We start from the raw sequence: 20,138 nt of genomic DNA on the forward strand, positions 1-20,138 counted from the left end.
TCAAATAAATGCTGTTGATTTTTCGATTTATCAAAGAATCCTGAAAGACAAAAATGTATCTGATTTCCACAAAAGTTTTAAGCAGCACAACGATTTTCAACATTGATAATATTGAGAAATGTTTCTTGAGCAGCAATTCAGAATATGAGAATGATTTCTGAAGGATTATGTGACACTGAAAACTGGAGTAATAATGCTGAAAATTCATTAAAAAAATATTAAAATATTATAAAAATTATAATAATATTTCACAATAAAAATGTTTTACTGTATTTTTGATCAAATAAATGCAGACTTGGTGACCATAAGAGACTTCTTTCAAAAACATAAAAAAATCATTCCAACCTCAAGTTTTTGAATGGTAGTGTAAGTCAGCTGCCTCGCTATGTAGTTAACAGCTATTATCTTTTACAAAATAGAATACAACCTCTTGGAAATTAAGGTTATTCCTCGGGAACATCTAGAACAGTTCCAGAATCAGACTCATTAAGGTCGAAAGGTTTTCCTTTGGGATTACATCATGCTACATTCTGACACCATGAGAGTCGCCATCACTGAGAGTGTTTCAGGTTATAAGCCACACATGAATTCAGACAAGAGTACACTCTTAAAAATAAAGGTGCTTCACGATGCCATAGAAGAACCTTTTTGTCTAAATGGTTCCATAAAGAACCTTTAACATCTCAAGAACCTTTCTGTTTGACAAAATGTTCTTTGTGGCGAAAGAAGGTTCTTCAGATTATAAAAAGGTAAGAAAGAGATGGTTCTTTAAAGAATCTTTGACTGAATGGTTCTTTGTGGAACCAAAAATGGTTCTTCTATGGCATCACTTGAAGAACCTTTTGAAGCACCTTTATTTTTAAGAGTGTAGCTGTGAAGGAGAAACGTGTTTGCATGTGTAAAAAAGAAAATTGTGGCATAGTAATGAATTTTCAGTCTGATCACTTTTCTCCACTTCAGCTCTCGGATTTGCAGTAAAAACATCACCGTCCATCCATTATCTGTCTCCACCTTGCTGCTCCTATGTCCCAAAGCAAGCGCTTTAAGTCCTGTCATTGTCAATGTGACAAGCTTGCGGCAATACTAATTTATTCATGTCAGAAATCAGCTGGACGGATCATCATGGAAGTGGACTGGAGCGAATAGCTGGGTCCTCGGAAGTGATGCCACTTAATGCCATTGAGTTTGCGGATGTTGTGACCCACGGTGTAGTAGATTCCATTGAGGTTAGACAGACCGCAAGCATCAAACCACCAGCCTGAAAGAACGACAAATAAAAGAGACTGAGATAAATACTTGAAACAGTTTTATAAACAGTATAGCACTCACATGTGTTTACTTTGGGCCTTGATCAGGATTATTTGTTAACTAAAACCAAAACTATTAAAATAAAATTAAATATTAAATTATATTAAAATTGTAAATTTTGCCTTGGCAACTAACTGAAATACGTTTTAGTTGTAGCACTAAAATTACTAATCCTAACTAAAACTGAACTGAACCTAAAATAAAAATAAACCAAAAATAGAAAAATAACAAAAGCACACAACAAAATTACAAAAAAAAAAAAAGTAAATAAAGAATTTTGTATTCATGTTTTATTTATTTATTTATGGAAACTATTTTGTATTAAGTGTTTATAAAGTGTATAATTGTTTCAATATTGAAAAGCTTAATAGCCTAAATTGTGTTATATTTTTTAATAAATCATTGCTTTGGAAAACTTGGGAATATAGCACATGATTTATATGGATTTTTATAGTACTTTTATGCTGCTTTTTGTCCTTCTTGGAGCTTGACAGACTCTAGTTACAACATTCTTTCATTGAATAAAAAAAAAAGTAAAGATTATACAAAATATTTTATTTTGCATTCCACAAAATAAAAAAAGTCATACTGGTTTTGGAACGACATGAGGGTCAGCAAATGATGGCAGGCTTAAAAATTGCATCTCCTCAAAACAATCAAAGCCCTTGATCCATCTCTCGCCTCTATATTGAGTCTTTTTATTTTTCGCTCCACAGTCCGTCAGTGTTTCAAAGGGTATGTTATTCCCACTGTGCGGTCGATGTCTCAGCAAGACCTGTCAAAGCAAACTGTGATTGTTCAATGAAAACCAGACTTTGTCTCTTCAGAGAGGACACCGTCTCTCTAACCCTGATTAAATCAGTATCACCTCCCTCAATGCGTGTTTAGTTTGGATGGGCTGCACAGATGGATCCATCTTTCCATCTTTTGATTACCATTTGTAATGCGAACATAAAAGGCACTCGAAGGTCTCCAGACCTTCGGTTCGACGGTAATTAACTCCAACAACTTTCAAAATCAATCGCAATGCATGCTATTAAAAGCTGTTGATCTTGGACCCCAGAGGTGTGGGATTTGCAGTCGAGTGCAGCCATCGAGTAAATTGTTTGCATAGCGGGTGTTGAACACGCGTCTGAACTCTGGACGTGTTTTACATAATTCTGCGATGGGGTTGCGTTTTCTTCGATTAGAAGAGGATCAGAGGGTTTTTGCATGACTGTTTCGACTTCACATCCAGGCCACAAGTGAAGAAATGTGACTGAGAGGATATGAATGTAGATGGCTTGCATTCAATAAGCACTGGTGAGTGCCTATCTATGATCAGATTAGATTTTACGTAACAAGTATTTTATGTCAAATGATCAAGGGTGTGACAAGACTTTGTTCATGTTTTTGTCAATGGGATTAATGAAAATGAAAGATGCAAAAAGCAACTTAACTGACAGACATTCAATATCCGTGTGAACAGCAACATTTTATTAAATATATTATTTTGCTAAATTATTGCAATAAATATGAATATTCTCTAAGTAATATTCAGTAATATCATCTATTTGACTGCATTGACACTATCAGATGAGAACCAAAATGTCTGATTCTATTGTCTTCTCTGGAACTGCTTTCTAGCTGAATCATATTAGTTTATTAATTGATTAATTTTGCGAACTTGATACTGTTTGACAACTTGTATGATAACTGATGAACTTTACACAGTCAATGAACTGAACTGACTTGAGCTGAATGATGACACTATTGTCTTTCTCAGAGCTGCTTTACAATCTCGTATCTGAAAAAGTTTGCATCGTTGATTATGTTATTTTTCTCTTTATTACTGTGAAGCTGCTTTGAAACAATCTGTATTGACTGATATAATATGATATGACTTCACTATTTGGGCATAAAATGGGGAAATCAAATGAATTGGTGAATCAAACTTCAAAGCATTTTTAATCACTTCATTTAAATGAACTGTCTGAATGAACCAATCCACTAAAATGAATCAGTTTTTACTAAAATGTATGGACATTTCAGGAGAGCATGTCTGAGTGTGTTGCATTATTACTTCAAATTGCTCAGCTACAATATTTTTTAAAACAGCTATGCTTTTTATGCGGTGTCATTGAGAACAGATTTGGAGAAATTTTGCATTACATGACTTGCTCATCAATGGATGCTCTGCAGTGAATGGGTGCCGTCAGAATGAGAGTCCAAACAGCTGATAAAAACATCACAATAATCCACAAGTAATCCACACCCCTCCAGTACATCAGTTAATGTCTTGTGAGCCTGCATGTTTGTAAGAAACTTCTGGTGGCACCCATTCACCGCAGAGGATCCATTGGTGGGCAAGTGACTAATTCTAAATTTCTGCAAATCTGTTCTGATGAAGAAATCAACTAAATCTTGGATGACCTGAGGGTGAGTCAAATTTTAGCAAATTTTCATTTTCGAGTGAACTATTCCTTTAAGTACTTCTTAACATTTGAAAAATTTTTCATAACTGTGTTTTTGAATGAGATCATATGCAGTAGCTCACCTCCGGTCATCATGAGGGCGCACTTGCAAACGCACTTGTCGTTGTCAGAGTCGCGAGTGCTGAAGCCTGTGCCGTTTGATGCTAAACTACTTTGCTGTCCTGCTGTCCCGCTATAGCTCCCTAGCAAGAGTCTGGAGAAAGATAAAGGTGATGATAGACATATTGCTGAACATTAACAAATTGTCAAAAAGTTTAACGTTAATATCAGTCTTGATCGTTCCGTTAACACAGGTGATACCTGTACTGCTGTTTTTCCCCAGCCAGCTGGAATTTGTCATACAGAGCATAGGCTCCGTTCTCCTCCCAGTCCTTAAGTTCCACTCGGAGGGAGTACTGGGCTTGACTGGTGATCAGGTGAGCAGCCTCATTACCCAGCCAGTGCTCTCCACTAGGATCACCAAATCCCTGTGAGAACAACATATAATGAAACCAATGCTGCGTTCCATTCATCTTGTAAAGTCAGGATTTCAAACTTCCTATTTGGGAAAGCAATAAAACGGCAGTTGAAGTTGAACTTTGAAACTTATGTTTCGAAATTTTCAAAAATATGATTGTATAATTAAAGTGCCCCTATCATGCCATTTCCAATATTGCCTTTCATGCAGTGTGTAATGTAGCTGTATGTGAATGTAAACGATCTGCGAAGTTGTAAAGCTGAAAGTGAATGATAAATAAAGTTATTATCTCCCAAAATAAAGAATCGACTCTGAACAGCTGAAACGAGTCGTTAGTAATTCGAATTCCACTTCCGTGAAAGCTGCACGTAACGGGGTAACACGTTTGCATAATGCGAGCCTATGTTCTACGTTGGACGGCTGCAAACAACTTGACCCCGCTCACAAATACGTCATTCTACTGACGACTGCTTCTCTAATCTCGGGAAATTCAACGCGGGATTCACAAAACGCTTGCTGTTTTATTTGGACCAGCTGCTCCACTGAATCACAACCTGTAAGTATGATAAATAATAAATGTTTATATTTTCTATAGAGCGTTCAAAATACAGAACTATTGAAATAGGAATATTGTTTCCGACCAATCACAACAGACTAGCACATCTGACCAATCAGAGCAAAGCAGGCTCACGGAAAGGAGGGGTTTAGAGAGACTGAATCTTTGAACTGCTTCGAACGAATCGTTTGGAAAATGAGGTGATATTAAATGCATATTTTGAAAAAACGAACGCGTTTTTTTGACATTGCATGCATGTAATCCTATTGTAAGAGACTCCCAAAACAATATTAGGAATCGTAAAAATGGCATAATAGGGGCACTTTAATTATACACACTTCAATGCAAATAAAATGCATCAGTGAGTCAAAGTTCCTTGTGCAAACAAGTCAAATGATCATCTCCTTTATCTTCTTATTACTGGACAACACTATATGGTTACATATCAAGCAGGAATATCACATATCCAACTTTAAATGAAACACAGCATTAGACACAAAACAGCTGTTTTGTTTCCTTGAATTAAATAGGTACATTGTCTGTCTTTTATTTCCCAGAAAAAGAGTCTCATCCTTTTCAGCTTTTTATAGAAAGGAAGGCTCACAATGATATTTGGCAAGATTAACAAAATGTAGAAAATTGCAGTATTGATTTTCACTGCTGTAGTTTCACAGAACTGCCAGTTTTCAATCCATTTCAGCATATTTAAGCACTTAAAATATCAGCAGAATGTGCCTCTATTAAATACAGAATGCACCAAACAGTTCAGCTACTGCCAATGACGCCAATCTGTCACTTACAATTTTAGCCGCTGTGCTTCATCCTGCTTTGGCTGGTTTTTGAATCTATGTCATCAGAATAATGCCAAACTTTTAATCACGTCTTCCCAGCACAGGCAGAAAAACATTTCCTTTTCTTTAAACACAATCAATAGGGATTTTCATCATTGTCTACAAATGTAACAAGTTCTCTTTGTCTATACACTGATGTGATGCTAGGACGTTCTGCACAGTCAGCTGTAAATGTTATGCAATCTTTTAATGTTTATGTCCACTTACCAGTTTATAGTCTTTCCAGCTTTTCTGGAAGTTCACACTTCCATTGGCCCTGCGCTGGAACACCGTCCAGCCACCTCCGCTTGTCACCATATCACAAAAGACCTGTCAGAAGCATATGAAACATCTCAGTCTCACTCTCTTACATTCCTCGTTCTGTATGTCACAGCCAAGATACATCACACTGATTCCTCATACTTGTGAAAGAACGCATCCCACACCTTGGTTGGCTCGGTCATGTCTCCGATGTATATGTGGTAGACTCCGCTGGTGTTGTGACCGGATTTATATGCCTCGGCACAGTCTCTGAAGTGCTGCTCATTTGATGAGAAGCCTGTAAGGGAAAACACAGAGGCTCTGGGGTTCAGAATTGATTTGAACGGAAGGTAAGAAAGACAATTAGCCAACAAAACACTGCTGTGACACAGCCATTAACGTAAGTACTCTGTTTGTACTCGTATTGGAAGCCAGACTCTATATTATTTACAGTAGTCTCATGAAGCTGTTTTCAGTGTTGTTAACAAACTAAAAATATTAAAGAACGTTTACTGAAATAAAGTAAACATTAACTGAAAAAAAGAAAATATTAAAATCTTATTTTATTTCAGCTAATTGCCAAATACAATGACTAAAACTGAAATAGACATTAATAAAAATAAAACTTTCAAAAAAATAAAAGTGACAAAAATAACTAAATTATTTATACTTTTATCTTAAATTAAAATGGAAAATATAATATTATTAAAAATAATATATATTATAATAGCATATTAATTATATTAAAATAACACTAATTTGATTTGTAATTGACCTCATTGGCATAAAAAATTAAAACCATGCTTTTATTTTTTACTTGAAATAAAATGTAATAAAATATTTTAAATGACTTATTTCAGCTAGTTGCTAAGACAACTAAAACTGAAATTTATAAAAAAATATATTTTTGAAAATTTTAATAAAAAATAAATACATATAATTATTGTTAAGTTGTACATATGTTGAAACAAAAATTAAAACAGAAAACACAAAAACTAATTATAAATATTAATAAAAACTGTAATAGTATCTCAGTGATACTAAAATAACACTGATACACATGATGCATGACATAAAGTTGTTTTGTGGATTTGCCACACAGTGTGACTAAACAAAACGATGTGGTTTCTGTTGTCAAAAGACCAAGATTTATAATAATTACATGACCTCAAGTTTTCAAATATAAAGACCATAGTGGTCTAGTTTTGGGATGAGTCATTGAAACATTCAACACAATGTGTTTGTTTGTCAAGCATCTGAGAGAGAGTTTATTTAGAAAATTTGGTACATTTGGTTCTTCGAGTGAACCTCCACGCAGACATTTATAAACTGACATGTCTTCTGTCCGTATAAAATGCTGCAGTCTTGATTTAGCTTATCAGTGCGTGTTGTGACGCATGTGAACTTCATCCAAGACATGGGAGCACGCTGCCAAAGACATCACTAGTGAGAGCTTATCCCCTCTCTCTCCATGAATCACGTCTGCTCAATTTATCATTAGTGTCACGGTTAATTAACCAGAACTTTCAGGTCATGTTAAGAATCTGCCACCAGATTTAAAAGCTGTGGTAAGCCCAAGAATCAGACATGTCTGTCATTCTCAGACAAGTAACCTTACTTTGTTCTCTAACTGGGTACTGAGTCATTTTTCTATCCTCTCCGACAGTGAAAGGCTGCAGCAATGCAACAAATCTAATCGAAACATTAAAATCAACATGAAATGGCATTCAAAATGCATTTTAGCTTTCATAATATGATATACAGTGTGGAAAAAAAGTATTTAGTGAGCCACCAATTGTGCAAGTTCTCCCTCTTAAAAAGATGAGAGAGGCCTGTAATTGTCTCTCATAGTTGAGGTATACCTATGATGAAAATTACAGGCCTCTCTCATCTTTTTAAGTGGGAGAACTTGCACAATTGGTGGCTGACTAAATACTTTTTTGCCCCACTGTAAGTTCAAATGAAACAGGCCAACATAATGCACTTCTATGGCTTGATAGACAATCTAGGTTGAGGTAGACTAATTGCATTTATGTTCTACTGTTAGTGTTATCTGTATGCACCAAGGGTCTGAGAGTAACGCAATTTCAATTCTCTGTATGTATGTGCTGTACATGTGGAAGAATTGATAAACATTTGAAACATTTTTCATAACTGTGTTAAAAATAAAATAAAGCAGACTTGACTTGACTTGACTAATATCCTGCACAGATCAAGGACTGTGCACAAGTGAAAACAGTCCACAAGGATTTTGATGTGAGAGGACCACAGAGGATGGAGGAAGCGTTATTATGGATTATGGACAGTATTTTGGCCAGAACGAATGACTTAAAGTTAAAACACTTGATGGATTTGTTTCTTACAAACATGCAGCTTTTCACTTTATAAGATATTAATTGATGGACTGGAGTGGTGTGGATACTTGTGGATTATTGTGATGTTTTAACAGCTGTTTGGACTCTCATTCTGATGGCACCCATTCACTGAGAGCCAGTCATGTAATGCTACATTTCTCCAAATCTGTTCCCATGAACAAACAAACTTATCTACATCTTGGATGGCCTGAGGATGAGTACATTTTTAGCAAATGTTCATTTTTTGGTGAACAATTCCTTTGAAGGTGTGCATTTTTACCTGTTCCAGAAGACATCATGCCAATAAGTGTGTGTACGGACTTCATGAGCTGCTGATGTTGGCTCTGCAGGGCTGAGTTGTTGGTGCTGGCCACTCTAAGCTGTCTCTCCAGAGCTGTAATGGCAGCTGTCTGTCTCTTCACCAGGTCCTGCAGTCGCTCTTTCTCCTCCCTCATGTCATCCAGCTCCGTCCTCTGCTTCGACTCCAGGACTAAGACTTTACTCTCCAAACGACTGGTGGAAACAATGCATAATGCATTCATTTAAAAAACTTCTACCAATAGTTTAAGTCAAAAAGACACTTTTTCAAAGCATCTCCATGTTTCGGAGAAATTCCTAGATAGAGCAGGAATGAATGCCCAATGGAGACCGTAGGCCTCTAACTTGGGCATTTATAATAGGATGGATAATGGTGTTTTGCAACCTATAGGGGTTTATTTTAAACATTTAGACCTAAGTATTAAACTTTGGCTCTAAACCAATCCCGCACCACTTGTACTAGACATATTACTTTTAAGACATCCGCAACTACCCAAAACAGCCTAGCAACAGGTCAGAATACTCCAGCGACTGCCCAGAAAACCCTAGCTACAGGTTAGAATACCCTAGTAACCACCTAGAACTCCCTAACTACCACTCAAAACACAATAAGCCAGAACACCCTAGCAGCTAGAATACCCTATACATTTAAAAAAGTTATTGAGGGTACGTTTACATGTTAACGATTGCAGAATTGGTTTTTGTTTTTTTAACGTTTTGCAGACAGACATATGGAAGCCCGTTTGAATAAAAAAAATAGCCGCTGAATAAAAAATTAAAAAGTTAATTGAGACTTTTTATCTCACAATTCTGACTTTTTTTTCTCAGAATTGCGTGATATAAACTCGCAATTGCGAGTTAAAAAGTCATAATTGTGAGATATAAACTCGCAATTTCGAGACATAAAGTCAGAATTGCATCTTTATATCTTGCAAATTGTGACTTTATAACTCGCAATTGCGAGTTTATATCACAATTCTGAGATAAAAAGTCACAATAACCTTTTTTTATTTTTTATTCAGTGGCGGAAACGGGCTTCCATACAGACAACAACATTGTCAACATTTTTTTTAAATGATTTAGTCGTTGTAAAAGCATGCCAGGCCAGTAGTTGGCGATGTCACTATGTAAAGAAACACTACACGCATGTGCAAATACTTTTAGACTGAACAATACGCATGCATGTGATGTGACCGTTTTCACAAATTCGTGTTTTCATAGTTCATAGTTTTCAGACTTCCAAATGCCATTGTCGTGTAAATGAACAGCCAAAATGCATAAAACGTTTTCTGTATACTTTTTGAGCATACAACACAGCTTACATAAAGTGCCATCAATATAAGCATTATATATCAGCATATACTGTATGATGCCATACATTATCATCTTGAAATGACCAATTATTGTTAGATTGTTGCTTTAGCTGTTGCTAGCTACTGTCTAGTGGCTTGCTGTGTCATGTGAAACAAGTCTGAACTCTGGGCCTTTAGGAAATGGAGATACAGTCTTTCCATCAGCACTATAGGTTCATGATTTAGTGTCTGGATCAGAGGAGATAGCACTGAATAACTCGCGTCTCTCGTCAAAACAATTTACAGCCGCACAACAAGGAGCCACTGCTACAAAAACGAGTTTCTGAGGAACTCCGCAAAATCCTGCCGGCTTCAATCTGTGTGTGATTTAGTGAGCGAGTGTGTGTGTGTGTGTGTGAGCGCTGAAAAATAACACCACCCGAGGGTTTGATGCCGAAAATAACTGGAAAGCAAATCAAAACTCCATCGAGCCATGTAACTGGATGCGTACTTTGTTAAATTACAGTAGATAGTCATTAAACATGCTTTGGTTGCCAGTGGTTCTCGATGCTTATGTTTATATGATTGATTACACAAATAGTTTTCGCACAATCGATTGGCAAGGACTGCTGAAATCCCTTGCCAGAGTTTGTAATGTGTACACAATGCTGAGCAATTGTTTGCTGTTATTATACTATGAAGCTGACCCTCGCTAAACCCGCATCAATTCTGGGAGCAATTATGAACACTTTCGCTTGCACCGCCGTAAGTCGCCTTGGAAAGGTCGAAAACTCCCTGTTCTCACTCGTACGGGAAACATGAAATATTGAATCGTCTGTAACGTAGCGGTCCATTATAATTATGTCTGATGCCCCCATGCAGCTACCAAAACATTGCTAGCAACACAGTTCAATTGGTCGTCAAAGTTGAATGACAACAAGTGTTATCTGTTTAATCTAGTGAGAGCCAAGTACAAAGCTTTCTGGGAAACCCTTTGTCCGGCTTTATAAGTGTGCAAAGGAAACTTGCCTGGGGTCTGCTTTGTGCGCTGTGCTTACTCCGTAGTTATTAAACATTATAAACAATCAATTAAGTTGCTGATTATTTCCCTTTACAAAGCCTTTACCCCTGCTGTGCTCTCTGACTGGCCGAGTATGGGAAAATATCACTTTGAGAACGACAAGAGAGACAAAAGTTGCTGTACACTGTGTGAACGTGCAGATGCAGACGCGATCTGACCCTTAAAAATGACTTGATCTTATTGCTCAGTGGTTGTTCAGAGCTGTAATGAGCACAATTACATAATGCAGTTCTCAGTTATGACTCATTCAAGCATAATTTTGTCTGATGTTTCTCGTGTAATATCATAGGGGAAATAAAACGGACACAAAAATAAGGCAATTGCTGACAAACAGTATGAGTATAGAGCTATAAAATGAATGTAGAAGATGAAATTAATCTCATTGCTTTCTATGACAAGCATTTTCTGCCAACATTAACATAGAAAGTACATTTTAAGTTACCAGACAAAACTCTATAGTTTATTTGAAACAGAAATACATGTAAGAAATAAACAAAGATTCATTAAAAAAGTCTTACCTGTTCTTGTCTTGAAGTTTGGAGATTTCTGAAATCTGTGTTAAGAGTTCCTTCTCCAGTTTGTTTGTTGATAATGAATTCTCTAATAACTGAATTGCAATTCTTGATGTCTGGTTCATAACCTTCAAGTGGAATACCGTAAAATGAAGAATGAGAAATTACAGAAAACTATCATACATATGATTTTATATATGACATGATACAGTGGGGTCCTAAAGTCTGTTTGTTAAAGAATGTTTTATTTACTTTAAAATGTACCATTTTTATTACAAATTATACAATGAGCACAACATTTTGAATAAAAACATGGATACTCATTTTTTATTTTGTTTTAATGACAACTAAAGCAGCTACGAACATAACATGATGTTTTCCAGCATGATTTTAGATCTTCCAAAAAGCATCTTGAGCATCAATGGAAGAAAGAATCTGAACAGGCATAACATCTGATTAGTGACCTAGACATTGCAGAATATAATATTTAAAAAATAATTAAGATTTTCCATGGATCTTCATCAATAACATTTCTCTGTTTTACATTTTGAAGCTTTCAACAACTGTGTTTATTTCCAGGTTTAAAATCATTTTGAATTTTTATTTTCAGTGTGGTTTTTGGACCCTATACGTATATTTAGCAACAAACAGTAATATTAAGATATATAATTGCAATTTTAAACAACTTCAGTGTTTAGAAATCAACTTTAGAAATTATTCTAATATGCAGCTCAGAAAAAAATTATTATTCTTAGTTCCATCTGCAAGCTTTTATTAAAGAGACGTGGTATAACAGGCAGGGTCGAAAAATGGCAAACAGGTATATGGCGGGCAAAAACACAAGAATAGTCCTAGGGCTAGCGTAGGTCACCGATCGGCAGACAGAATCACAGGGGCAGTGAGGTAGAAAGAGGGAAAAATCCAGGAAAACAGGCAAAGATCAGAAACCGCAAAAACAGGCAAGGCAAAACAAGGAAAACACAGAGACTCGGAAAGGGGTACAGGCTAAACAATACTCAGCAGAGAATGGCAGTTTGAGTGGGTGTTATATAGTGAGTGAGGTGATAAGAAACAGCTGTGTGCAATCAGTGCAATCAGTGCAGTGTGCAAAGCGTGCAATGAATGATGGGATATGTAGTCCGGGGTGCTATGCAACAGTTTGTGTTGTGCGAGAGTCAATGTAATGGAAAGGGTGACCTCTGGTGGTGAATAAACAGAAGTCCATGGACCGAATTCGGGACAAATCTCATATTTAATAAAACTGATGATGTATTCATTCGTGCATTTCTATAATGTGAAATGAGATTACCTTGGCTTCAACCACATTGAGTTTCCTGGTTTGCTCTGCAGTCTGGGTGAGCAGGTTGGTGCCGATCTCCAACATAGTGGCCGTCTGGTTATGAACTGCATCAGCTTGAAAATGCACCATCCCTGTTTTTTGATGGACGTAGTTTTCTAACTGTTGAGCAAAGCAAAGAGAATTGTGATCTCAGATAATATTGAATATTGCGAAATGTTGGGTTGACCCATTTTTACAGCAATACCATATACAGTAGAAAAAAATGTTTTGGTTCCCCAAAGAACCTTTCAGTAAAACGTTCTTAAAAGAACCATTTTTTCTTAGTGGGAAGAACATTTAAAAAATCTAAAGAACCTTTTTTCGCAAAAGAAAAACCCTTTGGGGAATGGAAAGGTTCTATGGATGTTAAAGCTTCTTCATTGAACCATTAAGAACCTTTATTTTTAAAAATGTATGACAGTCATAATTAAAACATGATGGTTGGTTTAGAATTCCAATTTGTAATTTCAAGATTCAGAGGGGTGTTTACGAGGGCCCCTTCTTGCGGCTGTGATGTGTCCTCAGTGCTCCCTTCTGTTAAGCACTCAACAGTGTGGACTCAAAAGCTGGAAAGTTAATCAAACCCAGTGTTTTTTCCCTAGCAAGTGGGTTTTAAATCCGCTGGGAGAAGATCCAGTGCCAGGCAAAGGTGCGGTATAGTGACCCTCTCAGTCCCAAAAGACTCTGAGCTCTGCAAAAATAAATATAACATCACCAAGACCGCATGGACCCTGAGAGAAGGACTAATGGAGGATAATTTTATCAAAATGGAAATAAACACGTTAAACCCTGAGGGAAAGCAATGCGCTTGATCTGGTCTGTCAGAACTTGCATGGAGAATGAAGATTCTTTTTGATGTAGAGACTGTGTGTTAGAAATATATAATAGTGATATTACAATATCAATCACTCTAAAGTGCACTCAATGCCCTGACATGAATGCTTCTGCTTAAACTCTTAAAAAATAGTTCCAAAAAGAAGTTCCAAAGGTGATGCAATAGAAGAACCATTTTGGGTTCCTCAGAGAACCTTTCAGTGAACAGTTCTTTAAAGAACCATTTATTTCTTTGTGTGAAGGACATTTTCAAAATCTAAAGAACCTTATTTGGAATGGAACCACAGATGCCAATAAAGAACCTTTACTTTTATGAGTATGATAATCATAATTAAAACATGATGGTTGGTTTACCAAATTAATGAACGTAAACAAGAATGCAAAGGTTGGGTTTTCTTCTGTTGTTGTTGACTCCCTAAAGACGCAGTGTGCCCTGACCGATTAATTGACCCAAGCTTCCTGCCTTGGATTGAAATCACATAGGACGAGTCCAGCTTGGGAACACTGATCTGGATTCAGTTGGATCAGCTTTACGAGTGTAAACCAAAACCAGATGTTTCATCTCATTTGACTGGAGCTTCCTGGGATGTTTCCTTGCTGAATGTACTGTAAAACACCACCAATGTGAGGGTAATGCTCTTCGGAGATGTTTTCTGCTGAGTCATGGCGATCTGCATGCAGTCACGACACAGATGATCATCATTCACAAGCACCGCAGATGTTTATAAGAGATCACTTCAGAACTATTGTGTTGGGTTGTTTGCTTCATGAAGATTCATGCAGATTGCATCATTTTCAAAAACATAGCAGCATAAATTCCAGTAAGTGTTTCGTGATGGCCTCTCACAATGACAATCAATCATCGTTTTGTTTTAAAACTAGTTACTATTTTGTCATTTAGCTGACAAAGTGATTTATATGACACTTACGGAGCAACCTGGGGTTAAGTGTTTTGCTCAAGGGAACATTGGTAATAGTCTATGGATCAACCCTTTTGGGGTTTAAACCTATAACTTTTCTGTTAACAGCCCAGATTTTGAGCAGCTAGAATATATATATATATATACAGTGGGTACGGAAAGTATTCAGACCCCCTTAAATTTTTCACTCTTTGTTATATTGCAGCCATTTGCGAAAATCATTTAAGTTCATTTTTTTTCCTCATTAATGTACACACAGCACCCCATATTGACAGAAAAACACAGAATTGTTGACATTTTTGCAGATTTATTACATGGTATGGGTTAAATGAGGACAAATACTAATTTACAGTGATTAAAAAAAAGTATTACAGTTTTTTAGGATTACACATAAATTACATCAGTACACAACTATTATGCAGTGTTGAGAAAGTTACTTTGGAAATGCAATAGGCTGCAGAATTTAAAATGTAATAAGTAGTGTAACTATTTCAATTACTTTATTGAAGTAATGTAGCTGATTACATTTGATTACTTTTTCAAAATCCTTCATCACTTAAATTAAGATTATATTCATTTAATTTTAAAGCACAGACACCACAAAATCTGATTTTTTTCATTCTGAGTTTAAAGACTTATTTAAAATCATAACAAGAAAAAGGTAATCTTAAAAAATAAAGAATATACATAAACCCAAATAGGAAATAAAACAGTTATCAAATAAGCATGTGTCATATTCTGTGTCTGGTGTCTCATATTTGTAAATAAATTACATAACGCTGTTACATGTAACTAGTTGCTCCCCAACACTGCTATTATATATATACATATATATATATATACACACACACACACACACACACGCACACACACACACACACACACACACACACACACACACACACATTTTCAAAAACATAACTGTATAAATTCCAGTAAGTATTTATTGATGGCCCCTTATACAAAAAATATATTATTAAAATATTATAATTTTATGAATACATAAAAACTGAATGAATAATAAATTGCATAAATGTTTATTAATTCACCAACAAAACGACAAAAATGCTACACTCTTAAGTCAACATGAAATCAAAGTAGACTCTATATTTACATTCTTAAAACATATTCCTGGTCTTATTGCAATAAGATTCATCAGTGCATGTTATTTTAAAGAAAAAACTGTTTGTCTTCCTAATCTTTCATCAAAATGTAATAACTTGCTCTGACTCTGAAACAACTTTCTATATCGGGTGATGTCAAAGTCCTACACACCCACATTCAGGTCTGGCACTACTTCTTATGATGCAATACATTCCCAATGGATACAATAAAGTCCTATATTACATTTTGTTATCCTTACAGAAGTAAAATAAGCTGTGAATGCCATTTTCTGTTGTCTTTCTAAATAAAAGAACCAGTTTAAGTCAATCTCCACCACTAGATCTTCTCAGAAAGACCCTGGGAGATTACTTGATTAACCTTCTCATTAAACCAGTAGCAAAGCAAACTTGAAGGCAAACATCTGAGCATGTAGATCTTTCCCTGCAGGATGTCTACATCTCCACATCAACTAATCCAGACTCTGTCTCTGGATTCCTCTGCCATCTCGGTCCCCTCATCCAACATCTACCGCACACCACGAGAAACTATCCACCCTACAAAACAATCAGCAGCTTCCTGCCGCCTGTTCTCTGATTCCGGCCCAGTATAATGTTTAGTTTTTAATCTACTCTTCTTTTTCATCCTGCAGGGGTATTTCTAGACACACTTAAGCGAAGCCTCCCAGACGTGAGCCGTCTGGTGGAATGCAGTGGATTATTGGAAAGGTTTCCTGTAGCTACAGTAAGGTATTCATTTCCTAACAAGGATTATTGAGTATAATAGACGAGAGGATTGTCAAATCTCTTTCTAAACAGAGAGGGAAATATGTTAAGAAAAATGTTTGCTTAAAACTAATGAACCATACTATTTTGCTCGAAAGACACTGCCGAAATGTGCAAAAGCCAAGACAAAAGTGTTTAAAAGCAGGAAATGTACATTTCTAAATAGGTTAGTACAGTCAAAAATGAAAAACCTGCCATCATTTACTCACTATAATGTTATTTTCAAACCTGTATGAAAATGACCTGAAATACAAACCTGTATTTCAAATTCTTTATTGAAAAATATGGAAACTGTGTTGTTTCTGGGGAAGTCGAGGCCAAATGGTTAGAGAGTCGGACTCGTAACCCAAAGGTTGCAGGTTCGAGTCTCGTACCAGCAGGGATTGTAGGTGGGGGGAGTGAATGTACAGTGCTCTCTTCCACCTTCAATACCACGACTGAGGTGCCCTTGAGCAAGGCACCGAACCCCCCACTGCTCCGGGTGTGTGTTCACTGCTGTGTGTGTGCACTTTGGATGGGTTAAATGCAGAGCACTAATTCTAAGTATGGGTCACCATACTTGGCCACATGTCACGTCACTTCACTTCACTTGTTTTATCATTGAGACAGTATTTTAGTTTTTAAAATTTTGTCATATTTTATATTTTCAGTTTTCATTTGAATTTTTGCTAAAGTTGAAGTATTTTGTGTTGTCATTTTAGTAGAAAAGTTGCTTGGCAACTGAAATAAAAAGTTTTTTGGCAACTAACATCGAAAAGCATCGCAAAGCATAGACAATTAGTCTTCTGAAGTCAAATGGCAGCTTTGTGTGAGGAACAGACTTGACATTTTCAGTGAAATTCTTGTTTGACAGATGTGGTCAACCTTCACTGTCACCAGTACATTTATAAACAGGTTAGTGCAGCCAAAAATGAAAATTCTGTCATCATTTACTCAATATTATGTCGTTTTCAAAAACATGTATCAATTTTTCTTCTTCTGTGAAACATGAAAGAAGATGTTTTGAAGAATGTTCACACTGCTCTTTACTATACAATGGATGTGAATGGCCATAGGGGCTGACAAACCTATAATAAAAGCATAATAAAACATAAAATTAGTCCATATGACGTGTGCTATATATTTTATGTCTTCTGAAGTCATACGACAGCTTCGTGTGAGGAACAAACTGACATTTTTCAATGAAAATCTTGCTTGACAGATGCGGTCAGCCTTCACTTTCACCAGTTAAACATTGTGCTATAAATTTCTGCTTTTTTGAGTCTTATGGGTTCAGAATGACATGAGGGTGAGCAAATGATTACATCATTTTCAATTTTGAGTGAACTATCCCTTTTATGTAAGTGCAACAGAGTAAAACAACTCAAACACACTGGAAAATCGCTGTCAATGATTAGCCTTTTTAACACATTTGATTGTGTTCGCTCATCAAACAATCTTGGAATTTGAGATTTGCCATGTTTACATTGCAAGAAAGCGGTTTGCGGTATAGACAACTTCATGAATTATAATGGGAATGTTATAGTTTTATTGTGTCATGTTTCTCGTTCTCATTATAAGCAGGGTTTATGAATGTCAGAAATAGCCCGTGTCATTCTGCATTTCGTATGATGATCAGATTTTAGTGGCTGTGTAACTTGAGTTCTGTTTTCACTCCTGTGAGGATTTGCTTGGACCTCCACTGCTATACACTCTTAAAAATAAAGGTGCTTCAAAAGGTTCTTTAAGCGATGCCATAGAAGAACCATTTTTGGTTCCAGAAAGAACCATTCAGTCAAAGGTTCTTTAAAGAACCATCTCTTGCTTATCTTTTTATAATCTGAAGAACCTTCTTTCACCACAAAGAACCTTTTGTGAAACAGAAAGGTTCTTCAGATGTTAAAAGTTCTTTATGGAACCATTTAGACAAAAAGGTTCTTCTATGGCATCGTGAAGCACCTTTATTTTTAAGAGTGTAGGCCCAGAAACCCCAACGATTATTTTTAATCCTGAGACCTCTGAGAGACTTTATCCTTAATACTGTTCTGTAATTAATTACAGAGAATGAATAAGTTATGGAGATACGTTACTGACAGGTTTCTGATTACAGGGCTGGGAACAAGTGTTGGCTCCAGTTCAAATGTTATTAATTTTGTTATTCACACTATACTCTTTGAAATTTTAGGATTAGTACTATGTTTCAATATTTTTAGTGTTTTAAGTAAGCCTCTTACAGTATACTCGCCAAGGCTGCATTTATTGGATTAAAAAAAAACAGCAAAACAAAGTAATATATATTGTGAAATATCATTACAATTTAAAATATTTACTTGCAGCAAAATAAATCTTTTGTAGCATTATAAATGTATTTAATATCACTTTTGATCAACTGAATGCTCTTCAATGGCTGTGTGAAGTTGCTGGATATTGGCAGGAAGGGGATATGTATATAATATGTATACTAAGGGAAAATAAGGTACAAATATGTACCTTTTAGCTTTTGTAGCTCAGGGTACTGCCCCAGCTTTGTCCTTTTTTCAGATAATGTACAGTAAAAGTAGTGTAATAATATGCGTTTCTAAACTTAATTTTAAAAAAATTTGATCTAAAAATGCAAAATAACCATTTTTATTTCAAAGATGATATCTGGATGCCTTTCTCTGAATAAAATCAGGTCATGTGACAACTAGCATACTAATGCAATAATCAGTATACTATTCAATTCGAAACATAGCATTGCTCAACTTTACAACATCCCAGAACCAAAACGCGTTTATCCTGCACCTGTTACGGGGCTGACGAGACGTGAGACGTGCGGATCCATGTGCAAACTTTATTGTGGAGAAGACAGAGACGTGGTCAAAACAGGCATGGGTCAGATAGAGGCAGACAGGTATATGGTGGGCAAAACACAAGAATAGTCCTAGGGCTAGCGCAGGTCGACGATCGGCAGACAGAATCAAAAAGGGGCAAGACATTGCTAAGTCTTCACAAATATAACATCATTTTACAAACATTTATTCCATAAATATTATTTTATTCTGTTTATAATGTAGTGATTCATGCTTGCAAAAAAAAAAAAAGTCTGCTAGTTTTTATTGGGACAAAACTGAAAATGTTCCAGCTACAGAGGCTTTTTTCCCCTTCCATTTATTAATATTTTGGGATATTAATTTTGAACATCCTTTTATGGATTTAATTTGGTAAATCTGTAGGTGTGAGAAATATGGCTCAGAAGACGAGATATTTATACAGTATGCTGCCTAGATTAATTTTATCATGTTATCGTTCCACTTTAATACCCCAGCATGCCTCACTGCTGACCGGACAAACATGACCTTTCTTGCTTCAGCATGACACTGTGGTAAGACAGAAACTCAGGGTCAAAGAGCACAACAAATAACATGACTAACATGATTAACATGACTGGATTTGAGCTCAATTTAGCAGGACTGCTTTAGTCACAAGGACTTTCTGAGTTGAAGGTTGCTGTTAATACTTGGACCAACTGTACTAAATTGTGGCTTGAACGAGGCCATAGCGAGCAGAAGTAGGGCTGACCCACAGGGAATCATTCCTGCAACAATCATCTCACACATCTCGCTTTTAAACTAAAAGCAGATGGATAAAGTCAGTGCTGTTGAGTCTATACGCGCTCTTTACAATTTCTCCATTTTTCTGAAGAGGCATATTGATTTTTCCACCTGCCTTTTCGTTTTGTCCATCCATTCATCATA

General features: G+C 36.1%; 1 protein-coding gene across 1 annotated transcript in view; it reads right to left on the bottom strand.

Annotated features, from left to right (window-relative positions):
• Nucleotides 1-874: 874 nt before the first annotated feature.
• Nucleotides 875-20,138, bottom strand: part of LOC107595449 (angiopoietin-1-like) — a 33,758-nt gene continuing 14,494 nt past the window's right edge. Inside the window, exons 2-9 of the mRNA XM_016285852.1 lie at nt 12,753-12,902; nt 11,450-11,571; nt 8,521-8,753; nt 6,072-6,184; nt 5,854-5,955; nt 4,083-4,249; nt 3,845-3,975; nt 875-1,258 (exon numbers count right to left, since the gene is read on the bottom strand). Coding sequence (XP_016141338.1) covers nt 1,098-1,258; nt 3,845-3,975; nt 4,083-4,249; nt 5,854-5,955; nt 6,072-6,184; nt 8,521-8,753; nt 11,450-11,571; nt 12,753-12,902 — 1,179 coding nt within the window. The 3' untranslated portion in view covers nt 875-1,097. The remainder of the gene's footprint in view (nt 1,259-3,844; nt 3,976-4,082; nt 4,250-5,853; nt 5,956-6,071; nt 6,185-8,520; nt 8,754-11,449; nt 11,572-12,752; nt 12,903-20,138) is intronic.

The sequence above is a fragment of the Sinocyclocheilus grahami genome, unplaced genomic scaffold (genome assembly GCF_001515645.1).
Source record: "Sinocyclocheilus grahami isolate Dianchi unplaced genomic scaffold, SAMN03320097.WGS_v1.1 scaffold202.1, whole genome shotgun sequence".
NCBI lineage: Eukaryota > Metazoa > Chordata > Actinopteri > Cypriniformes > Cyprinidae > Sinocyclocheilus > Sinocyclocheilus grahami.